This window comes from Henckelia pumila, chromosome 3 (genome assembly GCF_033568475.1).
Source record: "Henckelia pumila isolate YLH828 chromosome 3, ASM3356847v2, whole genome shotgun sequence".
Lineage (NCBI taxonomy): Eukaryota > Viridiplantae > Streptophyta > Magnoliopsida > Lamiales > Gesneriaceae > Henckelia > Henckelia pumila.
In genome coordinates this window covers 199,527,906-199,552,792 of record NC_133122.1, presented here as the reverse complement: position 1 = coordinate 199,552,792, position 24,887 = coordinate 199,527,906, and the positions used below count along the sequence as shown (strand labels likewise).

The 24,887-nt window shown below is 34.8% G+C and overlaps 2 protein-coding genes across 3 annotated transcripts; both read right to left on the bottom strand.

The window, feature by feature from the left end:
• Positions 1-1,229: 1,229 nt before the first annotated feature.
• On the bottom strand, positions 1,230-7,471 carry LOC140893526 (potassium transporter 10-like). 2 transcript variants are annotated; one of them, XM_073302614.1, is made up of 9 exons: positions 6,951-7,471; positions 6,658-6,793; positions 5,992-6,217; positions 5,112-5,357; positions 3,533-3,583; positions 3,085-3,345; positions 2,812-2,979; positions 2,440-2,694; positions 1,230-2,356 (listed from the first exon to the last, which is right to left on the bottom strand). In XM_073302614.1, the coding sequence occupies exons 2-9, from the start codon at positions 6,781-6,783 to the stop codon at positions 1,344-1,346; spliced, it is 2,346 nt and encodes a 781-aa protein (XP_073158715.1). In that variant the 5' UTR covers positions 6,784-6,793; positions 6,951-7,471; the 3' UTR covers positions 1,230-1,343. The 2 variants fall into 2 exon arrangements, with proteins under 2 accessions (XP_073158715.1, XP_073158714.1); XM_073302613.1 differs by having other exon boundaries at positions 6,955-7,471.
• Positions 7,472-13,409: 5,938 nt separating this feature from the next.
• LOC140890789 (uncharacterized) lies at positions 13,410-16,961 on the bottom strand. Its single transcript, XM_073298839.1, has 2 exons — positions 14,147-16,961; positions 13,410-14,055 (listed from the first exon to the last, which is right to left on the bottom strand). The coding sequence occupies exon 1, from the start codon at positions 15,809-15,811 to the stop codon at positions 14,858-14,860; it is 954 nt and encodes a 317-aa protein (XP_073154940.1). The 5' UTR covers positions 15,812-16,961; the 3' UTR covers positions 13,410-14,055; positions 14,147-14,857.
• Positions 16,962-24,887: the final 7,926 nt, after the last annotated feature.

Sequence of the window (24,887 nt, the reverse complement as noted above, 5' to 3'; positions counted from 1 at the left end):
CAGATGGCGGAGATTTATATTAGAGAAGTTTTCAGACTGCATGGCGTGCCGAAGTCTATTGTATCCGATCGGGATCCTCGATTTACATCACACTTCTGGCACAGTTTGTAGGATGCTCTAGGTACGAGGTTACACCTGAGTACGTGTTGTGAAAAATACTCGCAAGCATACGAGTGTCAAGTTTTAATAAAGTGATGAATCAAGTATCGTTTCCACAAGAAGTAAATTGAAATATTCAATACTTGTAATTAAAATAGTCTTAATTTTATTTAAAAAATTCAACTTTAGAGATTTGCTGACAAATTTAAATTAATAAAGAAGTTTGTAAAGTGACCGGCTAAATCGGTGTGATATGAATCTACTAGCAAGCGTACCAAGTCAAGTAATAGTAAAGTGGACTGAGAGTTCAAGTATCGATCCCACAGGGACTGCAGCCAATTCTCAAGAATTAATTATTTAGCTTAATCTAGACAAAATCATAAAAAACAATTTGATTTAAATAAAATAAGAATTTATAAAAAAAACTGCTTAAGAAATAAGAATTAAAATAGTTAAAAGAAAATTTAATTAAAACGAGACAACCTAGACACACGTAGGTACCGAACAAATCATGTAACATGTAGCCGATTCAGGACTCAGATTTAATCTTAGATTACGGAAATTCTCCTAACTTGTTCAAAGGTCTATTTCTAGAACAATCAAACCTACTCAAATATTGACGGATTAATCTTTCGTAATTCTAATCAAATTTGAATGCATTAAATATTTGTGAAAATTCAATTTACACCCAAACCGCACACTGAAACCGAATTCTATTTCTAGTCGGTTTTACAATATGTTGATTATCAAAGTGATCGAAATAAATACCTCCTCTGTCGACTTAGAATCGATTAACATGCAAGCAAACAGTTGATCAGACTATTCACAAGACAAATATAAATATGACAATCAATAAAATAAAATCAAGTCTGAAAAATCCCAAACAAACATTCAAGTTTTCTACATGAATTTGTTCGGTCCAATCACGTCGTCTTGGTTAAAAACAAACTACTTAATAATTGAAACTAGAATTTAAACAAAAATAAGATTTATTACTCTAATTTACAAAATATGAATCGAGAGATGCAACTTTCTCGAAAAACACAATATGAACAATATTACTTCTACATGTATTTACACAGGAATAAACTCGTCCTTTTTCTCTACATACAATGATAACATATAGGATAGAATAGAATAACTGTATCTTGACTTCTTTTTCTAAAAAAAAATAAATTGCAACCACAATATTTTTTCCTAGCGATGGGTAATATTTGTTATTAAAAAGATTGATGTAAAAAAAATTATACATAAAAAACCTGTCCGACATTTAACAGGCTTTCGTGAGGTACATTAAAAATCACACTATTTTCCCTGCAAATCTTCCTAAGAAATGCATATATGTAATCAATAGCTATCTTTTTGGGTATCATGGATTCCCTCCTTGCTCTTACTACTGTGTTCCCCATAATGTGTACCACCCCAGAATCTCTACATCCACTCAAAAACTCCAATTCATCCACCTCTGTATCACCATGCGACCCGGAGCTTGCAGCAGCAGGCACAATCCAGTTGGCCGAAGAAGTCGTCAAATTCGTGGTCGAAGTGGACGTGTCCGCGTTACCATGCAGCAGGAACTCCCTCGACTGCTGCGTTTGCTGTCCGTATAAACTGTACTCATCCGAGTCCGAACACCCCTCCATCATGGACTCCAGCCGGACAAACATGAAGAGATTGTCGAACAGCTTCTTCTCGAACTCCTCGTCTTTCTTGTGTAGGTCCTTGTAACCGTATCTTGCCACGCAACGGAACATGTGGAAATTCTTCGGCCCGATACGTTTCACGAGGAATCTCTCCTCTGCTGGAACCATGTACACTGGGAGGTACTTCACACAGACAAATACCACCACGGAATGTATAGCCGGCAGGTTCGTGATGAAGTGCGAGAAAATATGAGGGACTCCACTGGCAAGCTCGGTGTACACAAGTCCGATCCCAGGAACACGGACCAGTCCAAGGCTGGGACCGAGGCCTAAAATCCAAGCCATGGAGACCTTGCTATGCATCTCGAACTCATAGCGTTTCACTGTCCCGTAATGCCAAACGTACATTATGACGAGAAAGGCAGCTGCAATCACTAGAGGGACCCAACCACCTTGATTGATCTTGAAAAGCACAGCAGAGAAATATGTACACTCGATCACGAGAGAAAAGAAAGTGAAGAGTAGGACGAGGGCCCAATGGCAGTGCCAAACCAGTAACATAATTAGCGTCATGAGAAGAGTGGTCACAAGCATGACGATCACAACTGCAGTACCTGTAACATCATACATAGGCGTCGTAGAATCGACAGTAAGATATTAAATATTATTGACTAGCAGTGATGCATTTTTAACTCACCATAGGCATTGCCAATTTGGCTTTGATTCCTAAATCCAGCTGTTACAGCAATACAGAGAACCATAAGGATCCAATTGATATCAGGAATGTATATCTGCCCCAGAAACTTCTTCGATGTATGCACAACTTTGACCCTTGGAAAACAACCAAGGGCATGGGCCTGCTTGATTATCGAAAAGGTAGCAGATATCGTGGCTTGACTAGCAACTACAGCTGCTAATGTCGCTATAATGAACACTGGCCAATATATTCTGTCTGCATAAAAATTTCAATAAATCCAAATATTGACAATCATTCAGTATTTCGGAATACTCCGAGATATTAAAGCAATTCTCAGAAAAGTGTCAGAATATAAGGTTCAGCCATATATACCTGGAATTGAACGGTAAAACGCATCAGCCACATGATCTTTATTTAACATGAGGTATGCTGCTTGGCCAGAGTAAGCTAATAGAAGGCAAGGAAATACAACTACAGTAAAAGCAAGCTGTATAGTAGATACTGGAAAATGGGAAAGATCAGCGAAAAGTGCTTCAGTCCCTGCAAAAGAAGCATTGGTATATTAAATACTTAGCTCTAGAGCAGACTTAAGAGTGTAAAAAAAGTCACCAGAATCCAATCATAGGATGGAAGAGAGATAAATACCTGTGATACTGAGCATGATCCCTCCAAGGGACGTCCAACCTTCTTTCCCTCCCCTCTTGAAGTAGCGATACATGTGCACAGGCGAAAAGGCTCTCAGAACTGATTTATCATATGTAAATATATTGAAGATGCCGATGCCTCCGATCAAGAGAAACCACAGAAGAACAATTGGAGCAAAAAGCCAGCCAACTCTATCTGTGCCGTAATGTTGCATGCTGAACAAACCAACTAATATGAATACAGCAACAAGTACAACCACATCTGTATTAAAGAACGCGGCTCAATCTCATAATAAAGGCCATAAACAGAATTTTGTGGTGAAACTTACACATGACGTCAGAGTAAGAACAAGAAAAGTAATATTAAAAACCACACATGCAAACACGCACACACACATATCTATGAGAGAGAGAGAAACGGTTCAACTTCAAATGTAGGCTACAGATACCATTGCTCATCTTTGGGTGGTCCACCTTGATCCCTCCAGAAGCTGAAAGCACTGCAGCAATTATTTTTTCAAAAAAACAAAAATTCTTAGAAAATGAAATTTAAGGAGAGGAGGAGATTTTGTGCATAGCACATGCTGAGTAAAATTACTAGTGTCTTTGTAAAATAATCAGTGTTCATTAATTTTGGTTTTGAAAGGTGTTAGCAAACAAGCAAAAAGGCGCGAAATGAACTGAACAGGCTCAAAGATACTTTTGAATACAACAAAAGAGACATTCATTACCCATAAACTCAATGATTCTATTGGACCATGTTCTGGAATCAATTGGTCAACAACATGCTCACATCAACACGATTCTGGCCTCATAAAAAAACAAACATCACTTCTACCATACCATTTGCTCAAGTACATTTTTCATTTTAAATATATATCATGACTTCAATTTCATATTTTGGATAAAGTAAAGTTCCATAATCTCCTTATTCTCAAAGGATTATTAAAATTAAAAACCCCATAAATACATTGTGTCCAACTAAAAAATCGTGCTTTATTCCCTTGTGAAGCTGAAACCCTTTTCGATCCATCAAACTTTTCATCATCTTTTTCTTCTCAATATACTAGAACAAAATTCTCGTTTCCATGCTTTTCATTTCGAATTTCAATATACAATTTCCTAAAGCCGGTTCCCTCCTTCATTTTCTCTCTAATTTTCATTTCACAAGTCAAACCATGACTACCATGTTCATACAAATTGTCCTTTTCCCACCTTTGTCTAAAACATATATCCAAACACCATTTTCAATTTTCTTTTCCCAGTTTCCAAAGTTTATATAAAATTTTCCAAGTGAAAAGTGAGAAAAATCAAGCATAAACAAGTATTTTGCAAGTATCTTGAAAACTGATAAGAAGTATATTATTTTAAATTAATTTGTTGTGGTGTCATGCTCTTGAGCACTTGATGCAAAAAGATACACATATTTCTCCCAGCTTCCCGGTAAAAGTTATCTAATTTCATTCACAATTACCAGCGTAAATAACATGAATTAAATATTAACCAACATATAAAATAGGTAAGGTGATGCCTGTGATGATCTACAAATTATGATAAAGTGTTGAACCAATTCAAAGGGCTAGAAAAATTGGTGGATGGATTACTCTAATCTTGCACATACTCATGCCATATAGACAAAATTCATCACAAAGGAAATATCATGCCAAGTCAAATAAATATGCATCTGCTTTCTCATGTGCGTTCGGCTGTTCGCAAAAAATCACTGCCCCTCTGTTTTTAAAAATTGTGATCCAGAGGGCAAGTGAAGAAAATATATAAAAAAATAAATTAATTGTTCGTCCATACATACACTCTCTCCTCTCCGATTCCTCTCTTTCTTTTGAAGGTTTATAAAAGTACGCTTTTTGCATCAAGATTCTACTAGTGTTTATATGCACATTTCCTCAAACAGTAAGGTGTGCTAAAGGCATAACTGGTCTGTTAATCGGAATAAATCAAGAATGGTGATGCTTGGAAAATTGGACAACACCATAACAGAAAACAAAATAGGGATGCAAGATAAAGTACCAGATATAGCAGGAGTGAGAATTCCATCACCAATCACCATGCATGTGCCAACAAGTACTATCAAAAGAAGGGTGTTCCTTCTGAAAGCATGTGCCTCCAGCCATTTCTTGATTTTAGCAGGAAACGATTTCTCATGGAATGTGCTACGACTATAAGTTGTCAGTTCCTCATCAGTACGGTGCTGATTCGGAATAATTTTCACTTTAGCATGTCGACAAAGTAATGAATAAAGAGCAAAAGTTCCTCCTAAACACAAAAGAAGAATAATTTTTAAGAGTTGTGATTATTTACTAGTAACTTTAGGCAAGCAACAAATTAGCTTATGCAAACTTCTGAAGCATGGAGCAGAAACTGATGACAAACATAATGCCTCCTAACTTTATCCGCTTGGTGGAAAACAGACATAATCTGATTTAATTGGTTGCGTACAAATGCTTAAATCAACATACAAACAAGTTTAGACTAGAAATAGTAAGCACCCGTCTTTAAATATGCATGGACATATCCTGTCTGACACAGGCGAAACAGGGTCAAACAGATCAATATTGTATTAAGTGTGTTTTATACCCGGTGACTTGATTTACCAAGATATCCACAATAGGGTGTCGATCAAACTCCGCGTGATAGCGGGAACATTCACACGTTTCCCAGCAAGTATTTTGTTTTCTTGAGAAATTATTATTTTCCAGGAGTATGGTGACAACATATAAGTAGTTCCATTCACTTGAAAAGCAGCATAAAGAAATTTTAGCTCCCAAAACCAGAAAATCTCACAAGCAACATAGAAGTAATATAAATCTCACAACAATCATACCAAGTAATATTAAATTCACCAACTAATAATGGTATGACAAAAACTTTATGGCATACAACAGCTTACCTTGGCCATTATCATTTGCTCTACACACGATGAATACATATTTAAGAAGAGGTATCAGTGTGAGGGAATATATAATCAAAGAAAGGGCACCAACAATATCCTCCGTGTCTTCAATTCCATGAGGAAAAGTATTGTAGAACACATATAAGGGCGATGTACCCAAGTCTCCGTACACCACTCCCAGGCTCTGGAACGCAAGCCTTAAAAACAAGAATGCCGAAAATTGCTGTTTAAAAGAAAAGAGAATGAAGTAAATGTCGACAACATCATAACAGAAGCAAAGTGATCCTCTGATTTCCATTGATAAAGAACAGTAGCAGCTAGTAACAATAGTCAATAGTGAATAATCGATTGCTTCATCCATTTTAGAACATGCCGTCAAGATCATGCACTTGATAGCCAAATCTTTTAATCTTTCCACGATAAAGGAATGGCATATAAATTACATCACAAACATCGCAGAAAACATCACACAATAAGTCTAACCAATCAAATAAATAACAGAAGAAGAGACAATCAATCCAAAAGAATGAAAGCCAATGAATCTGACTCAATGGCACCAAACCAATCACTGATTCTAGTTTGGAGCTGATTGAGGTAGTCACTTCCACACACATATGGTATAGGCATTTGTTTATATGAAAAATGAACGAACGGCCCTTTCACCTTTTCTCTGTACATATTATTGAGTTTTCCAGCCTCCTCATCCATTGGCTGATCAAGCTTTTGATCCAAATCCCACATACTTCCCTTAGTTTCATTGCCTTCACAGCTTTCCACTTCAGACGCCATCTTGTCTAGTCTTTATATATAAAAAAAAAAAAAGAATTAGCCAAATCAACTGAAAGACAGAATTAATCGATCTCCGAGTGAGAGAAAGAAGCTCCCAAGAACCCAGTTTGAAAGTCAGAAGAAGAAACCAAATAAACAAAGTAGGAACTTTGATAACTATATATCACCTACGTGGAGCTGGCTTTGGAATTTTATAGTTGGTTAACCCAATCTAGGCCACACAAGCACCTACGAAGAACTTCACACCGAAGAATCTTCGAACATTCAATGCCCGTCCCACTCCACGCCTCAGTAATTGAATTAATCTCAATCTTCCAAGTTGCCCACCACGCAAAAAACTTGAAGTGGGCTTATAATCCCAAAAATATCCAACGTAAATCTCAAATCTTTACTCCGGAAAGAAAAACCCAGTTCATGATTCCTGGAAAAAACATACATACATGAACGGGGTTTGATGAGGGGAAAAAAAGTTTTGATTTTTTTTAATTTAGATATGGGTGCGTAAACCACGTCAAATCAAGAGGAAAAATCAAATTGCTTTCTTTCTTTGATTGCCGTCTATTATTTTGCGATTTCTATCTGATGATTATCATGTTGACAGAAACGCAAAGATGTCCGAAAGTGGGCGTCTCTCTAAAATCTCCTTTTCATTCTCGCGTCTTTACGATGAGCAGGAAACAGACCGCTGCTGACATTTCTCTCATGATGGACACGTATCTGCGGAATTATATGTATGTATGTATGTACGTATGTATGTATGTATGTATGTATGTATCCACGTACGCATAAAATATTTATATATTTTCACAAGCTATTTTTTTTAAAAAAATATATTTTCACAAGCTGTTATTAAGATTATCCGTAATTCAAAATTAATAAGAAATAAGTATTTTTCGACAAAAATAATAATAATAAATAAGTCAGACGGTCCTGTGTTTTCGGATGCTTATCATATCCGGTCTAACTTGATCTGGTTCGTTCCAAAATCTATAACATAGTTGCCGAATTTGAACCAAATCCAACACAAAAAATTGGATTGGATTGGATTAGATTGGATTGATCAAAGACAACCGAAATCAGTTTGATCCGAAATCATTTAATCGATATACAATCCCTCATTTTTCAGGCTCTGTGTTTTCACGGACAACTCTAAAGAGAGGTCACCTAGACACTCCCTTGACGAAGACATCGATTTTTCAAAATCTTTCATTATTATTGTTGTTGTTTTTATTTCCCAACCTTTTTTGCTAAAATCTTGGAGAGTTTTTAAAATATTTTGTTTAAATTTGAAACGGTGGTCAATTTTTTGTACTTTTTTCTTAAAAACTCATTAATTTTTGTTTATCAAATATAATTTTCTTGTTTATTTGTGCATTGTGGTTGATGTTTTTTTTTTATTTTTAATACATAATTGATTTGGTTTTTGTTCTCGAGTCTAGAATCTTGTAATTTACTTAATTATTCGGCTCTTGATTTGATTTTTACTCCATTCGGTTATAATTATTCATTGCACTTGTTATTATCAAAATTATAATTTGTATCTTTTTTTTCTAGATTTGTTGTGACAAAAGTAAATTATTTATGTTTCATTAGTTTGATTATTCTCATTCTTTTAATTTGTATTATGCACTGATTCATCTGTGACTCATGAAATTAAAGAGTTCTTTAAGTTTTCTTTAGTTTTATTTATTTATTTATTTTTTCAAAGTAATCTTTTGTGTTAATATTTTTAGTTGCAAGAATTTAGATTTTTTATTATTAGATAATGTAATCGTGCTTATATTTAATTAAAAACTCTTGAAAATTTGTTTGAGACCTACAATTTTCTGAAAACAGTCCTGATCGTTCCGTATATCAAGCTTCAAACGGTCAATCATGTTCTACTTGGCTCATAACCTCTCATATAGACTTTGAGTTTAAAGAGTGTGTCATATTAGCTCATATATAAACTCTGACACGAATGCTATATATTGAGATATATTTTCCTTAAACATATCTACTTACCTTATGCATAATTAACTTATATTATTATTCTCACTTTAGAAATTATAATTTTATTTATGTATAACTTTCACCCTTTTCCAAATTTGTATCTTTTTATTTACCTCCAGTTACCTATAAATTCAAAAGCATTTTTCTATTTCTAAACTTGGAATTTAATTTTTTAATATTTTGTTTATGAATAGACAGATAGTAAGGGATATTGTGTGTTTGAATTAAAAAGCTAAATGATAAGAAATGTACGTGTGTGTGTTATAAGTTTTGAATTGGTTTGGAATTTGGATTCATTGTAGTGCTTTTAAAAGCGGTTGACTAAACAAAACAAAACAAAACAAATTATTATCAAACGCTCATATTCATAGTTTTTCAATTGTTTTTATAGTAACTCCAACTAAAATAATTTTTTTTCATATATTTATCCAAATACAAAATTAATATTGCTTTTACTTAAAAACATATTTTTAACATCCAACACTTAAAAAAAAAACCTTTTTGAAACAAAATGTTTTTGAATACAAACAGGCTCTTAATCCAATTTTTCAGATTCATTGCCTTAGAATCTAAAACTCGTTCAATCCGGCAGTTGGTTGATCCAGATTTATAAGGACTAGTGACCGTAGAGCGTGTGCAATATAATATATATTAGCGATCTTTACACGTGATTTTGTAAATAATTTAATAGGAATTGATAAATGATGAAATTTGAAAAAAAAGATAAAGATAAAAGGAGATAAGTCTGTTAGAGAAAAGCGAGGATAATGTAGTTATTTAAGATCTAACATAAAAAATATGTGTGTTAAATTTAGAGGTAAAATGGGTAAAATTTTTGGTGTGATTTGACACACCAAAATCGATTAGTCTAAGTGTTGAACTATTATAATATAGTAGGCATTGTTTGGTTTGATATATTATTAATCTATGTATAACTTATCCCAATTAATTACGCCTTATTTTCGTCATATTATTTATCTATTTATTAATTAATAATTTTACATCAATTAAATCAAATAAATTATAATCTGTCCATCAAATCAAATAATTTATTAACTATTTTTTTTTATTTATTTTTAATTTACATTTTATTACTTATCCATAGATTACTTATCCTATCACTCAAACCAAATGGTGCTAAGTATAGATAAAAACAAGTTATATATAAAATCAGGGTCGTCGTTCTTATATATTCAAGTTATTTTTATGAATTAAAATATATTTTTATTTATCTCACTTTATAGTTTATATAACTTTTCTCTGTTTTAGACACACATGTGTGTACATATACATACATATATTATATATGTACGATGATATATGTATGTATATGTACTGTATAGCACGTAACACGAAATTAAATAATTTGGACTCTGATTGTAATTCAGCCAAATACAGATCCCCAAGAATAAGATAAGTAAGTTGACTTTGATGTATAAATAAAAAATAATTACAATTGAATAGACCCGAGGACGTTCGTCCACCTATGATTGTAATTAGTCAACCAAAATATATTTAGAATTCTGCAGATAAAATTTTGACTCCTAGGGAAGAGACAAAACCTTTACAGTAATTTTTTTGAACATATTATTCAATTTTACGAAATTTATTTTAAATTTTACTTGTATAGTCCACACAATTTATGCACACTTGATGTGAGACGTTCAATACCTTTTATTTTCACTGTTGCCTGATCATCAATATTTTTGACAAAAGGCACATAAGTTCAAAGTTATCCATGTTATGTATTCAAACACACTAGTGCATCGACATACACATTACATATCAATACAGTTTTTTTTAAATTAATTTGGTTTATTTTCAACTATAATTAATATTATCTATACTATATAATAGTTGAGTACCGCAACGTGAAGACACTAATTTTTTTATTACAAAATTTTTCTTTACACTATATAAATAAGTAAATTTGATTTTATTTATATATATATTTTCATATTTTTCTCATCTAACCATTATATACGATAAATTGATAAATAACTTTCAAATTTATTTTTATATTATCTTATAAATGAAAAAAATAATAATTTAAAATATTATTGAAAAATGATATTTATATATAAATATAACACTAAATATATTATATGATTTTTACCACACGCAGCGCGTGTATACGATTATGCTAGTAGTTATAAAAATTAATAAAAGGTCAATTATTTATACTAGCTACAGAGGCACACACGTTGTGTGTGAGAAGTTGAATTTAGAATGAGTCATAGATATTACGATATTGTCATTCAATTATTTTTTATCAGTCAATAAAATTGAGAGATATTTTAGTCCACATACATAAATTACCAAATCAATTTTTATATAGGGTTGAGGTTTTATTAAATGGTAAGATTTATATGTAGATCAAACCATAATTATAAAACTTACTAAGAACTAAAATAAATAAAATTTAAAATTTTGAAAAAATTGAAAGGAAAAACAGGAGTGCAGTATATCATATATGGACAATTTTGACAAAAAAAGAAGAAGAAAAAGAAGTTGGTATCTTTAACACATCCTTAAAGTTCAAACTCGATCCTTAATTATAGAGCACAACTTGATTGAAATAGTACAATGTAATAATTTTTAATTTATGTTACATTAAGTACAAGCTCGATTCAACTTTAATTTATACATCTATCCTCTATAGAATTAAATTCTAAAGAAAAAGATAACTTGGAATTTCATGTTGATAAACGTAACTTTCGCTTACTACATTATTTCAATCCCAATATTAATCATTCAAATCAAACATATCATTATTATTTCAATCATATCCAATTTCTTCAATAATCCCAATGTACTTTATTCATACATTATCATATTTATCGAACCAAACGGAGCCTTAATACATGGAAAATCAATTCGATGTTAATTGTCGGGCATGAACTGTATTAATCATTATGAAATACTACCCAAACACTACCATAGTCAAGTAATTCATTTGGAGAAGAAAAAGAAAATGCAGCAAGAAAACAATAAACAACCTGTAATATGCATTTTGAAATTTATTTGAATCTTCCTTTTATTGTCTTCTTAACGAAATAAAATAAATGGAAAGAAAACAGAATAAGGTGCAAATTAAAATTTTTATTATTTTATACCATATAATAACTATGGGCCCTTTACTCCTATTCTGAATAATGGTGATTATTAGTCTCAAATTATTGGATTGAAGTGATTGGTAATGAAGAAAGCGAAACCCAAAAAAGTTGCAAAAATTGAACAGCTTTTTTTGTTATTTTATGGGGGAGCTTTAACCAAGGAAAAAAAAAATACATAGTGACACAATGGATTATTATGTTGTTTCATAATCCATTAATTAATTATTTTCCACCTGATATTTTGGAGAACACATGGGTTTGATTGATTGATTTGCTTGCAGCAGCCCCGCACGGCATTTATGTTTCTTTGTTTGTACGACCAATCTTTGTTTTCCTACAAAAATTGTCTTTAAAAAATAAAAAATATTTAAAATTATGTAATTTTAATTTTTATGATCTTTTTATAAGCATTTTGTGATTATCTTATAAAATAAATCTAACATAAGAATCATGATAATTAATAATATTAGTGTGCCTATTATAACTATATATTGTTTAATATATGGTATGTCAGCGTCACAGAGTTTAAACATTTAATTAAATATTTTCAATTATCATAAAATTAAAGGTTTAAAATATCTTAGGCCGACTCAAAAGTCATAATATTATTTTAGAGCAATTTATGCACGAGCATGATATCTATTTCAAACCTATCTATATTTCAAATCTCACTCTGTAAGGATTCAAAAAAAAAAATCTCACTCTATATGGAATATTCAGGGATTATTCTTTTTTCTTTTTATTTAAGTTAATTTCTATGATTTATTTAATATGTATTTATACATTTGAATTATAATATACTTATAATTAAAGTTGTACCTTAAATATAATTAGTATATTATTATAATATTTATATGGCACAAAAATTTAAGTAATAAAGTTTTGTATTAATTTTGCTATTGTTTAACGACCAAAACATGTCAAAATTATAAATATTTCCAGAAATCTTGTTATATTTTATTTCCATCTAATACATCACAAATTTACAATAAAACCAGTCCATTCACCATTGGGTTTCCTAACGTAGTACAACCTGTCTGTCTCATGCGCTAGCTGGAACCAAGGACATTTTTGTTTTGGCATTTAAAGTGGTCCAAACAAAGATTTAGCTCGCGAAACAATCTCAAAGGCCATTATCTATCTATAAGACGACGGATTAATTTTGTCTATATTTATAATAATAAATAATAAAATAATAATGAATAACTCAAATAGAATTTCCGTATCGATTATCTCACAAGAATTTTTATACCAATTTATTATATGAAATAAATCCAGTCCATTTCTATTTGTAAAGATAAATATTTTATACAACTATATAAAATTCGAAAGTAACTTGTAGAAATGACAATTTTAAAAACAAAACATGTACAACTATGCAAGTTAAACTTTAAACTAACAAACAAAGATGATGGAAACAATTACTTGTAAGTAGTAACATACTCAAAAAGTGTATTATCAATTAAATTATTATTACTATTATCTGCATTAAATGGCTAGGCTCGACAAATAATTTCCCTTATTATTCAACAATGAATTGGTGAAGACGATACTTTAATTAATAGTAAGTGGCAAATATTAAATGAGGGGACCAAGAAAAGGAGAGCTGATCCAAATATTAAAGAAATTAGTCCCACGCTTGAGATACCACATTTCAAATGTCCAGCGTGCTAAATGATGGATGGATAAGCGGGCCCGATATAGACTTGGGCCATCTCATTGATCCAACTTATTTCGGCCCAATTTAGAAACATCATCCATCTTCAAAAAATGCTCTCTCGCCTTTCCCCTTACCAGAACACACCCTTCTTTTCATCTTGGGACAGCAGTAACGATTTCCTCAAAAGATGAACGAACGTCTTCAACCGGAACAACCTAGGTGAATAACAGAATCGAATGCTATCTTGCGAGTAATGGGACGCGCGCACAAGCATCAAGTCCATAGATGATGAACTTGAAACTTGCTTTTGCGTTGCAAGCTTGAAACAACCATTTTGCTACCATGAACTTCAAACAGCATTACACCACCTGTGCTACCAGAGCTTCACCAGCTTTAACATTCCGAAATTGCAAGTCCCAGAACTACGAATATTTCCTAGAAAATAGGTGCAGCCTCAGAGCCACAATATATACAAAAATGGTCCTCAGCAGTCAGCCTAACCAACTGCAGAGCAAATATTTGTACAGCACATAAATCAACAAGATCAATGGAAGTGAAGAAAGTAGTCTTCAGCAAAACCACGAGGAGCTCAAACCTTGCTCCTTCCATATGTGTTCTCTTCAGAGAACAAGAAGCGTTATGGCCAAAGACTCATCTCTTTTAATGTCTCAAACTTTCAAACAAATGACTGCTCAAGGAAAATTCAGTTGGTTAGGCTGACTGCTGAGGAAAAAGAGGTTGAGCTATGACCAAACTTGTCATGTGAAAGTGATCTTGAGAAAGATGATCAAGGGATTTTCAATTCAACAATTTATGTTTCTTTTCTCCATGTCCTCTTCGAGCAACATAGGATACCAAACAGAGTTTTACCTTAGCATAGGAAATACAGGGTTCAGTTACACTCATTTTTCATCAAGGATATTTTTCACCAAAGCCAGGCTGACAGTAGAACTATTGAGTAGAGAAGAACTACAATCATCAAACGCAAAGATGCAACATACTACCATGCCTACACTAACTACCCTTTATCACTAAACACCACCTCTCAATAAATTGAGTAGAGAACAACTACAATCTTCAAACACAAAAGATACACATCCAACAGAGTCAACTTCAACAGCAAGATATTAAATAGAGTGCACATGACAACAAGAAGTAATACCGAGAGAGCATTCTTAATTGAGAAAAGAAAATACAGGAGTGTCCCAAAACATACTCACACACAAATTTCTTAATTCTCTTCACATTTTTCCCCTTCTAAACAAAACAGAACAAATCACTGCAATATACTAAATCAAGAATATCATCAGACGTCTAAGTTTTCCATCTGAATGCTGCTCGTAAGTGGCACATATTCCCCGAGATAACCGCCAAGATGATCATACAAAGCACTCTTATCTATCCCTTGATGATGATAGCTCTTACAAACATAGTAAAACACACTCTGCACCATCAGACCTATCAAATTCACAATCACCAACACGCCAACTAGGAATCCGCCAACCATTATCCTGGCCAACACCCCATATTCGTCCCCAGCATGCACCACAATCGACCCAAAAAGCGCATTAATCACCCCACAAACCGCCAAGTACCCAAAAACGAGAACAAACCCCATGCCAGTCATCCCCTTCAACAACTGATAGCTTTTCTTCATAGCCGCAAATCCATAAACAGGCTCAAGAACAGACACGACGCTGGCAAGATGCCACAATGCGCTTATATAAACGTGCACACCCAAAAACAACAAGAAAACAATCACCGTCGAGAATATAAACAAGAAAACATTTTGAGTGTCCACGGCAATAACGAGAAGCACAAGAAATCCCAAGAAGATGATGTTGTAGACAATCATGGAGAGAGAAACCCATAAGAAGGTAATAAAGAGGCGCTTGAAGACGCTAGGGATAGCAGCGATCGTGGAGGAAAAAGACACGGGCTTGGAGGTGTAGAGGGACGCAACGGTGAAGACGACGGCGGCGGTCGATAGAAGAGAGAAGGCGAATAGGAAGATGAGGTAGAAGAATTGGAAAATGAGGAGTTTAGACCAGTCAGAGGAGGCGCCAACGGGGTCCGATTGCAGCTGCGAGATGATGGGGTGTGTGAAGAGCGAGTGAGCTAAGATGGCGAACGACAAAGGGAAAATTAGGGTTAGGGTTATCAGATAGAACGTTTTGGGGGATTGTTTGGGAATGGACACGGATTCCTTGAGGATGTCCGGAATACTCAAGAACTGAAGCTCTTCTGAAGCTAGATCCATCGGCGAAGAATAACCGGAAACCCTTTTCCGCAAAGATCCCTAAGAAAATCAACAAGATCGGAGAGCAGCGGAACCGATGAATGACAGGCGGCAGAAGAGAAATGGCGGTGGGCTGTGTTGCGGCGGCGTTGTACTTATCGACGGTATGCACCGACACTTGCTTAGCGGCGAAAGACCAAAGGCAGCTACGATACTTTCATAAAACTTTTATTACTACCAATTCATCTGAATATGATTAATGATTATAAATCATAACCCTTGTGTTAATTATTATCCTAAATAAAATGATACCCGTCAGTCAATCATATCAGTAGACTAGCAGTTGCATTTATTATCAAATCCGTAAAATAAAATTGCACCAATTACCTTATTCTTATTATTAATTAGACCTATAAAAACGTAAATTGGATCACTGGTGCCCCGGTGGATTTCGAGTTTTCGGATGGTGTGATTGATTATAAACAAAAGCCAAGAATCGTGCGTGCCCATGAATATGACTGGTTTTGTTGTTTAGTGGGCTCATGCAAAAAGTACATGATCTTGGTGACATGACCCCTTTGTTAATCAGTTTCTACAAAAAACTTTTGAATATTCTTTGTGAACCAACATGGAATTTTAACAAAATTTTATCATATCTGTAGTACCGTAATGCATTACTATTACGCTAATGTTTCCAAAGGCCGAAGTTGCGTTTTGTTGATGAGCCGGTTTTCTTGCTGGCCCCTGCAGCATTGCGACCGAGGATGTAGTCGGCGGCGGAGTCGCGATCTTTTGAAGCATTGATGTTGGTGGTGTAAGCAGGAGCTGGATTTGAATATTGGGAAACCAATGTGGTTGTATCAGGTTTGGGTTGATGAATGTTGGTAGAAATATAGTAGGGATTGGAAATTTCGAACCTACCCATTGAGTAATACCACATGGGTGGTGTGGAGTGTTGTGATTGGTCTAATTATGTGGGTTCCACATTATTTTATATGGGTCCCACATGATTAGACCAATCATATGCTTCCACATCACTCATGGGGTAATACCCCATGGGCAGGGTCGAAGGAACCAGTAGGGATTAGTGCTCATGCCCAGCAGTTGGGCCGGAGATGCCTTTGAAGCCATGAAGTTGGATATATGGAGATTGATAGTTCTTGATTATATATGAAAGATGTGTAGTATGTGTGTTTTGATGTGGAAAATAAGTTTGGACCTTGTCTGCTTTTATAGGAGACGAGGGGTGGTGGAAATGGTGATATTTTCGATTTGAATCCTTGCCATTAATATCCCAACGCGGCAGAACTCATTTACGTAATTCTTCTAAAAAAAAGAAAAGAAATCATTTACGTAATTAAAAATTTCGTCAAAATTGCCAAATTAATCTTATCCATTGTTCCGGTGAGGAACTGCGACCGTGTGATTGGATTTACGTCCAATAATCGACGGTTGTAAATGGCTGCTCAAATTCTAATATTTCCCACGGTCAAACATATGGAATGGAAAACAAATATTATATAAGACCACCACACTCGGAAATTATTATTATTATTATTATTATTATTATTATTATTATTATTATTATTATTATTATTATTATTATTATTAATTTGGGCTTGGGGGGTGATTAATTAATAATAATTAATTTTGAAATACTTAATTTTATTATTTAGATTGAACAGAATGGAGAGCTGGCAGTCGGATGTTGTGGTGGTGTGTTGTAGACTTGAAGCGATCCACGGTTCATTTCAACCTATTTTTATAGGCACTATCCCATGATAGATCTAAAGGTCCTTATTTAACAATATATGTGAGGTTCACTAAAAAATAATGGACCCCACATTTATTGATGAATGAAGACCATTAAATGTATGTCAAGACAGTGTCTGTATAGGTAGAATCTAACTTACCGCGACCCACGATCACAAAACAAAACGCGCAAATTGTGCCTCCGTCCGTCACCGTCTGTAGATATATATATGCGGAGATAACTTGGAACACAAGTTTTGTTTTGTGCAGGTATGTACCAACCAATCCTACGGAATATTTAAGATGAAATAAGAATTATTATTATTATTATTAGTATTATTATTATTATTATTATTATATATTCCCCTATATATAAAAAATCTGTCCCTTAGACACCATTTTTTTTCTACCCAAATTTTTCTTATGTGATATAGATATTACACTTTCGTTTTCTTTTGTTTTTGTTTTTTAAATTTTGATATTTCAAATTGTAGTTTAATCCCTCGATAAATTTTACAACTATGATATTACTCTTATTTGAATATAAATCAAATTAATTATAAAAATATTATACAAACACGCAGCACGTGCATTAATACACTAGTATTAATAAAGCTGACCCATATAATTAACGACAATTTCCCAAAAAACTACGTGCTCATCCAATGCTTTATTCCCGTTCCCTCGTTCATCTAGATTCTTCCATCAGCTTGAGATTATTGGGCCCATGATCCATAATAATAAAGTCCCTAGCTAGGGGCATGGTTTGAAAAGTTACGTGTTGTGCTAGGAATTTTGGGCTTTGTCACCTCTTGAGCAGATGCCCCCTTGTTTATTCGGGGAGATAATAAATTGGTTATTTATAACCTTGTTTAAGTTAATGACATTGTGATAATAGGAAGCGATTGTGATCGAGTTAAGGAAAGTGATACAACATCTTGATAAGCATTTTTCCCTCGATGATCTCGGAGAGTCGTCTTATTTTTCTGGAATTGAAGTGCACAAGTTGGACAAAAACTTTTTACTTCTTACACAAACTAGGGTAGCGATCTAGGAAGCATTTCTCAACTTTTCATTAACAAAATTTTGAAATTTTGTAAAATTTTGTTATGAAAAAGCTGAAAAGTGCTTTCTAGAAGCTCTCCCAAACACTGTCTAAATACATAAGAGACTTGTTGGCATAGATAAAAATGACACAAGCAAAATCTTTTCCAACGCCTATGTATACAGGGGTACAAAACTTTCAGCAAAAGATGGTGATCCATTTGAGGATGTAGCTCTTTATCACAAGGGCCTGATATAGCTTACAATGTAAAGTGTAAACAGGACATGTCAATTCACGCAAACACTTGTTCATATTCATTGGGTGGCAGTTAAAAGAATACATCGATACCTTAATGGAACATCTAACTCTGGCATTCAATCATCTGCTAGTACTTCTCGGTTTTCATTACGTGGATGTTGCGATACCAACTGGGGAAGTGATACTGATGACTGAATGTCAATACTTCCGGCTTCTGTCGGTTCTTTGGGAGCTCTCCTATGCTCGAAGAAACAACAATATATAACATCCAGATCAAGCACAAAGGCTGAATATAGGAGCCTTGTGAATGCAGCTGAAGAAATGGTGTGGCCTCAATCAGTCTTTATTGACAGAACTGCATGTTCGTCCTCCTGACATCCCAGTTTTATGAAGCGTAATAATTTTAAGTGCAAATCCAATACGTCATTCAAAAACATTTTCCCCATATTTTGGTTGTGTTAGGAATCAATCCGAAAGAATACGATATTCCGAGAATTCACAGACACAAACACTGTAACAAGAACAATAATCCCAGAAACAGATGAACCCAACACACAAAGATCAAAACTCAACACTCACGCGAAAGCAAATAAACGACGCAAGTATTTACGTGGTTCGGCAAGGAATTTGCCTACGTCCACGGAAATGCAACACAACCACTTTATTAATCACCAACAGAACAAATCCAAGCTCAAGAACCAAGCTTAATACAGATATGGACTAAGATAAACTCTCAAGCTAGATACAGACTCAATTCAAGATTTTATACTTGAATTCTTCCTGTCACAATCTTCGCTTTGGTTTTCTCCTCCGAAATCTCTCATTCTTCTCTCTCAATATATTCTGAAGAATTTTAATTTTATGTTATGTTCGTTGCGGCCAGCTTCCATCTGCTTATATAGAGAAATAAACCGACTTTCATCTTGGGCTTTAGGTCAACAGCAACTTACGGCCCAATTATAAAGTCAACATGGTCCAACCTGATAAGTCTTCTCACATCAGTCTGATCTGCTCTTGTACTTCGATATGCTTTGATCTGCCTTCAAGCTTATAGCTTCTCGAACACTTTGACTTCTAACCAAGTCACGGTACTCGAGTAATCAATCTGCATGAACTCATCCAAAGACTCATCTGACCATTACTTCGATCTGATCCCAGTATTCGATCTGGACCATGAATTCATCTGATCACTAAACTCATCTGATCTGCACTATTTGATCTGATCTCTTCTCTATTCATATTCAATCTGATAAAATCATACTTCAGAAATCTCCACCTTGATTCTTTCAGGTTGAATGCTGCTCTCCATCCTAGCCTCATTGGCTAATTTCCAATCACCACATTGACTAAGTCCAAAAATTTCTTGAACTTATCATACGACAGTGATTTCGTCATAATATCTGCAGGGTTTTCTTCTGATGCTATCTTCACGATGATTACATCTCCCTTTTCAATTACATCTCTGACAAAATGCATCTTCACATCTATGTGTTTTGATCGTTTATGATAGACTTGGTGTTTCGTCAAGTGTATTGCACTTTGATTGTCACAGTGTACTACAACTTGATCTTGTTTCACACCAAGCTTCGCTTTCATCCCCTTTAACCACAATCCTTCCTTTATGGCCTTAGTAACAGCTATGAATTCTGCCTCAGTGGTAGAAAGGGCAACCACTGACTATAGATTAGACTTTCAGGTGATCGCTGTGCCATAAAAGGTGAACACATATCCAGTTAATGACTTTCTCGTGTCTAAGTTTCCAATAAAATCTGAATCCACATATCCCACTATCAGATCAATTTCATCTTCTTGTTTCTCAAACTTCAGCCCCAGCTTAGTTGTGTTAATGAGATATCGAAGAATCCATTTCAGAGCTTCCCAATGATATGTACCCAGATTAGCCATAAATCTTGACACAACACTGATTGCGTATGCCAGATCAGGCCTACTACACACCATTCCATATATGAGACTCCCCACTCCGCTAGCATATGGAATACCAGCCATCTTCATCTTGTCTTCCTCACTTTCAGGTGACTGATTCGCAGATAGCTTCAAATGTTGTACCAGAGTGGTCAAGACAAATTTTGCTTGATTCATGTTATACCTCAAAACAACCTTCTTCAATTAGTTCTTCTGATTTAGATGAATCTCCTGCCTTTTCCTGTTTCTTAATATGTATATGCCCAAAATTCTCTTTGTTTCTCCCAGATCTTTCATCTCAAACTTTGAGTTGAGCTGTTGTTTCAAGAATGATATCTTTGTCCTACTTTTACTTGCAATCAATATATCATCAATGTAAATCAGTAGATACAAGATAACCTGTCATTCATCCTTCGTCAGATAGACACATCTGTCATATTGGCTTCTCACAAAACCAATACCAATCATGAACTCATCAAATCTCCTGTTCCACTGCCTCGAACTCTGCTTCAGCCCATACAATGATTTTCTCAGTAAGCATACCTTGTTATGTGTTTTAAGATATATGAAGCCCTTAGGTTGTTCCATATATATAGTTTCTTCCAGGTCACCGTGTAGAAATGCAGTTTTCATATCCATCTGCTCAAGCTCCAAGTCGAGCTGGTTCACCAGTGCTAACATAATTTAGATGGAACAATGTTTGACCAATGGACAATAGACTTCATTAAAATATATTCCTTCTACCTAACCAAAATCCTTTGCAACCAATCTGGCTTTATACTTGATCTGATCTGTACCAGGAGTTCTTTTCTTCTGTTTATAGATCCACTTGCATCCCAATGTCTTCTGATGCTTCGATCTGTCTACTAACGTCCAGGTTTGACTCTTCTCAAGTGAGTTCATCTCTTCATTCATAGCTTCTATTCACTTATTTTTATGTTTACTCGCCATAGCTTCATCATATGTATTTGGCTCTGAATACTCCACTTCCTCAGCTATTGAAAGTGCATACCAAGCCAGATCAGCTTCACCAAACCTCTTAGGGGCTTTGATCTCCATTCTGGTTCTGTTCCTTTCAAGATTATAAGTACTCAAATCCTCTTTTGGATCACTTGTTGTCATATTCACATCTTGCATCTCTTCTGATTCTTTAACTGGCACAGAAGACTCCACCTCAAATGGTAGTTTATCATTCATACTGATCTGACTGTCATTTCCATATGTATTCATTTTATATCCTAGTTTGGATTCATCAAACTTCACATCCCTGGTGTTGAAGCACTTTGGACCTCTTGATTCCAGGTTCCAAACTTTATAACCCTTCACACCATCCGGATACCCAATGAATATACATCCGACTGCCCTTGCTTCCAACTTGTCCTGTTTCAAATGAGCGTAGACATCCGAATACCCTCAGGTTTGAATAGTCTGCAGGTGTTTCATTCCAATTTTCCATTGGTGTCTTGAAACCAATTGAACTGGATGGACACCTATTGACCAAATAGCACGCAGTAAATAATGTTTCTCCCCAGAAGGACTTAGGAAGAGAAGCATTGATCAACATACATCTGACCCTTTCCAAAAGAGTTCTGTTCATTCTCTCTGCTAGGCCGTTCTGCTGTGGTGTTCCTACAACTATTCTGTGTCTGGTAATGCCTTTCTCGTTACATAACTTCATAAACTTATCTGATAAGTATTCCAGCTCATTATCTGTTCTCAGTTGTTTAACTCTTCGATCACTCTTGTTCTCAACTGCCAGCAGTCATTCTCTGAACTTGTCATATGCTTCATCCTTAGTCTTTAAGATGAATATCCATAATCTCCTTGAGTAATCATCTATTAAAGACATGAAGTATCTTTCTCCACCATGAGTTTCTGTCCGAGAAGGACCCCATAGATCTGAATGAATGTAGGCCAATGGTTGCTCAGTTGTGTGACTTCCTTGACCAAACAAAATTTTTTTTGATTTCCCAAGAGCACAACTTCAGTGATTCAATCTTATCTCCACTTAACAGACTCTGTTTAGACAGCTCATGTAATATCTTCTCACTTACATGTCCAAGCCTAAGATGCCATAACTTGATTATGAATTGTTTTTCCTGAATACTTGCTGTACTTCCAATAATTGTTTCACCTTGTAGTACATATAGGAGGTTCCTTTTGACAGCCTTCATAACGACCAGAGATCCTTTTGACACTGAGATACTTCCTGCTCCTGATTTGAATGAATATCCCTAAGCATCAAGTGTTCCCAAAGATATCAAGTTTCTCTTCAACTCGGGCACAAACCTCACCTTAGTGAGTACTCGGTCAATCCCATCATGCGTCCTTATTATGATGTTTCCAGAGCCCTTTATCCTGCACGACTGATTATTCCCCAACAATACCATGTCCTGTTCTGATTCCTCCAACTTTTCAAACCAAGATCTTATAGGACACATGTTGTAGTGACCCAACCCGGATCCACTAACAAATCAGAGTTATAAATAAAGCGCATGCAAAATACTTAAAGCGTACGAAGCGGATAATAAAATACAACAAATTCAATTGGCAGAATACAAGCGACGACAACACAAGTGTAAAAATACCATTATACAACCAAATCTAAGGTTCAGGGTATACAAATCCCTACCCTCTAAAACCTCACACTCGCGGATCCTCGACCCTGCTGAGAGCCGCCCGGACCGTCCAGCCTCAAACCTGCCCCGCCACAAGGTACACCACAATATCCAAACACAGGGGCGTGAGCGACAACGCTCAATACAAAAGCAATGATATAAGTACAAATATGCGCACACAAATGATTTTAAAATTCCAGGTAAAACACTTGCTCATGGCGCCAGGAATATACAGTACCGGCTAGAGAGCTACTCTGCGGGGTAGTCGTATATTCTATATCAGGGCTGAGCCAACCCCATCCTGACCCGAATCCAAAACAGGATACAAGTCCCATATGAAAACTGTCATGCCTGACTCGAGTCCAAAATGAGATCATTGTTCCCTATGGATACTGTCAATGACTCACATCTCTCAGGATGCAGTCACACGCAAAATCATGTATGTGCTAAGGCGATAAAACATGATAAAAAATTGATAAGTGTATTTTATACACTTAATTTAGTTATGAGTTTTATTGTTAATTGTTGGTTTCGAGCAGATTTATGTGGGTGTTTTGTTGTTTTTGTGATTGTAGGAAATTATTGAATTATTGTGGAAAAGGAAGAAAAATGAGATTGAAGAAGAGAAATTAATAAAGAATTTAAAGAGGCTGGGAAGGAAAAGAAAAAAAGAAAGAATGAACAGAAGAAACGGAATGGGCTTTTTCTTGATGGGCTTGGAGGAGATTGTTAGCGCTTGACTTAGCGCTAACGAGTGAGAAGGAAGAGCAAACGCGCTAGATTGCTGAAGATTTGCAGACTGAAGGCAGAACGTCATACGCGCCCGCCTAGGATTTTGGAGCAACCACGCGTGGACTTTTAATTATCGGAAATGAAATTTTGGGCTTTCTTTTATTGGGCTTTTGGTGTGAACATATAAAAAGATCTGATCGTGCAATTGGAGGAGAGGGCCGCCACACACATTAACACGCAGATATCAGAGAAATACTTTAGGGCTTTGATCGTGATTTTTGAAGGAATTTCTGGGCTTAACTTGGAGAACGAAGACGAAGTTCGATCGACCGGACATGGCGTCGACAACGGATTTGTTTTTTATACTTTATTTAATTCTGAATTTATGTCTGTATTTTTGAATATTTTTTGGTTTTATTTGAATTCAGTTATGAACTAATTTTTATAGTCTAGAGGTCGGATGGAACCTGGTGTAGACGCTTTCATGAATTTTTGATTTTATTGAATTGAATTTCTTCTAGATTAATTGTTTTTTCTAGAATTGATTGTCTTTTCAATTATCTGATCAATAATTGATTTGTTATATTTATTTAAAATCTGGCACTCGCGAGGGAGATTTTGAGTAGGACCATTAGAAAATACACTGTTAATTATTTATATAGCTCGGGAGAGTGTATAATTTTAACAGATCTTTTAAAAATAACATTGTTTTGAATTGATCACTGCATGTAGATTCTTAATAGGGATATTGGAATTGAATTGTAGTTGA

Coding starts and splice junctions, on each gene's coding strand:
- LOC140893526 (XM_073302614.1), bottom strand. CDS start 6,783: ATGGCGTCTGAAGTGGAAAGCTGTGAAGGCAATGAAACTAAGGGAAGT. Junction 6,218..6,657: donor ATAATATGTACAGAGAAAAG/GTGAAAGGGCCG, acceptor TCTTTTAAACAG/CAATTTTCGGCATTCTTGTT. Junction 3,346..3,532: donor CCACCCAAAGATGAGCAATG/GTATCTGTAGCC, acceptor TCTTTAATACAG/ATGTGGTTGTACTTGTTGCT.
- LOC140890789 (XM_073298839.1), bottom strand. CDS start 15,811: ATGGATCTAGCTTCAGAAGAGCTTCAGTTCTTGAGTATTCCGGACATC.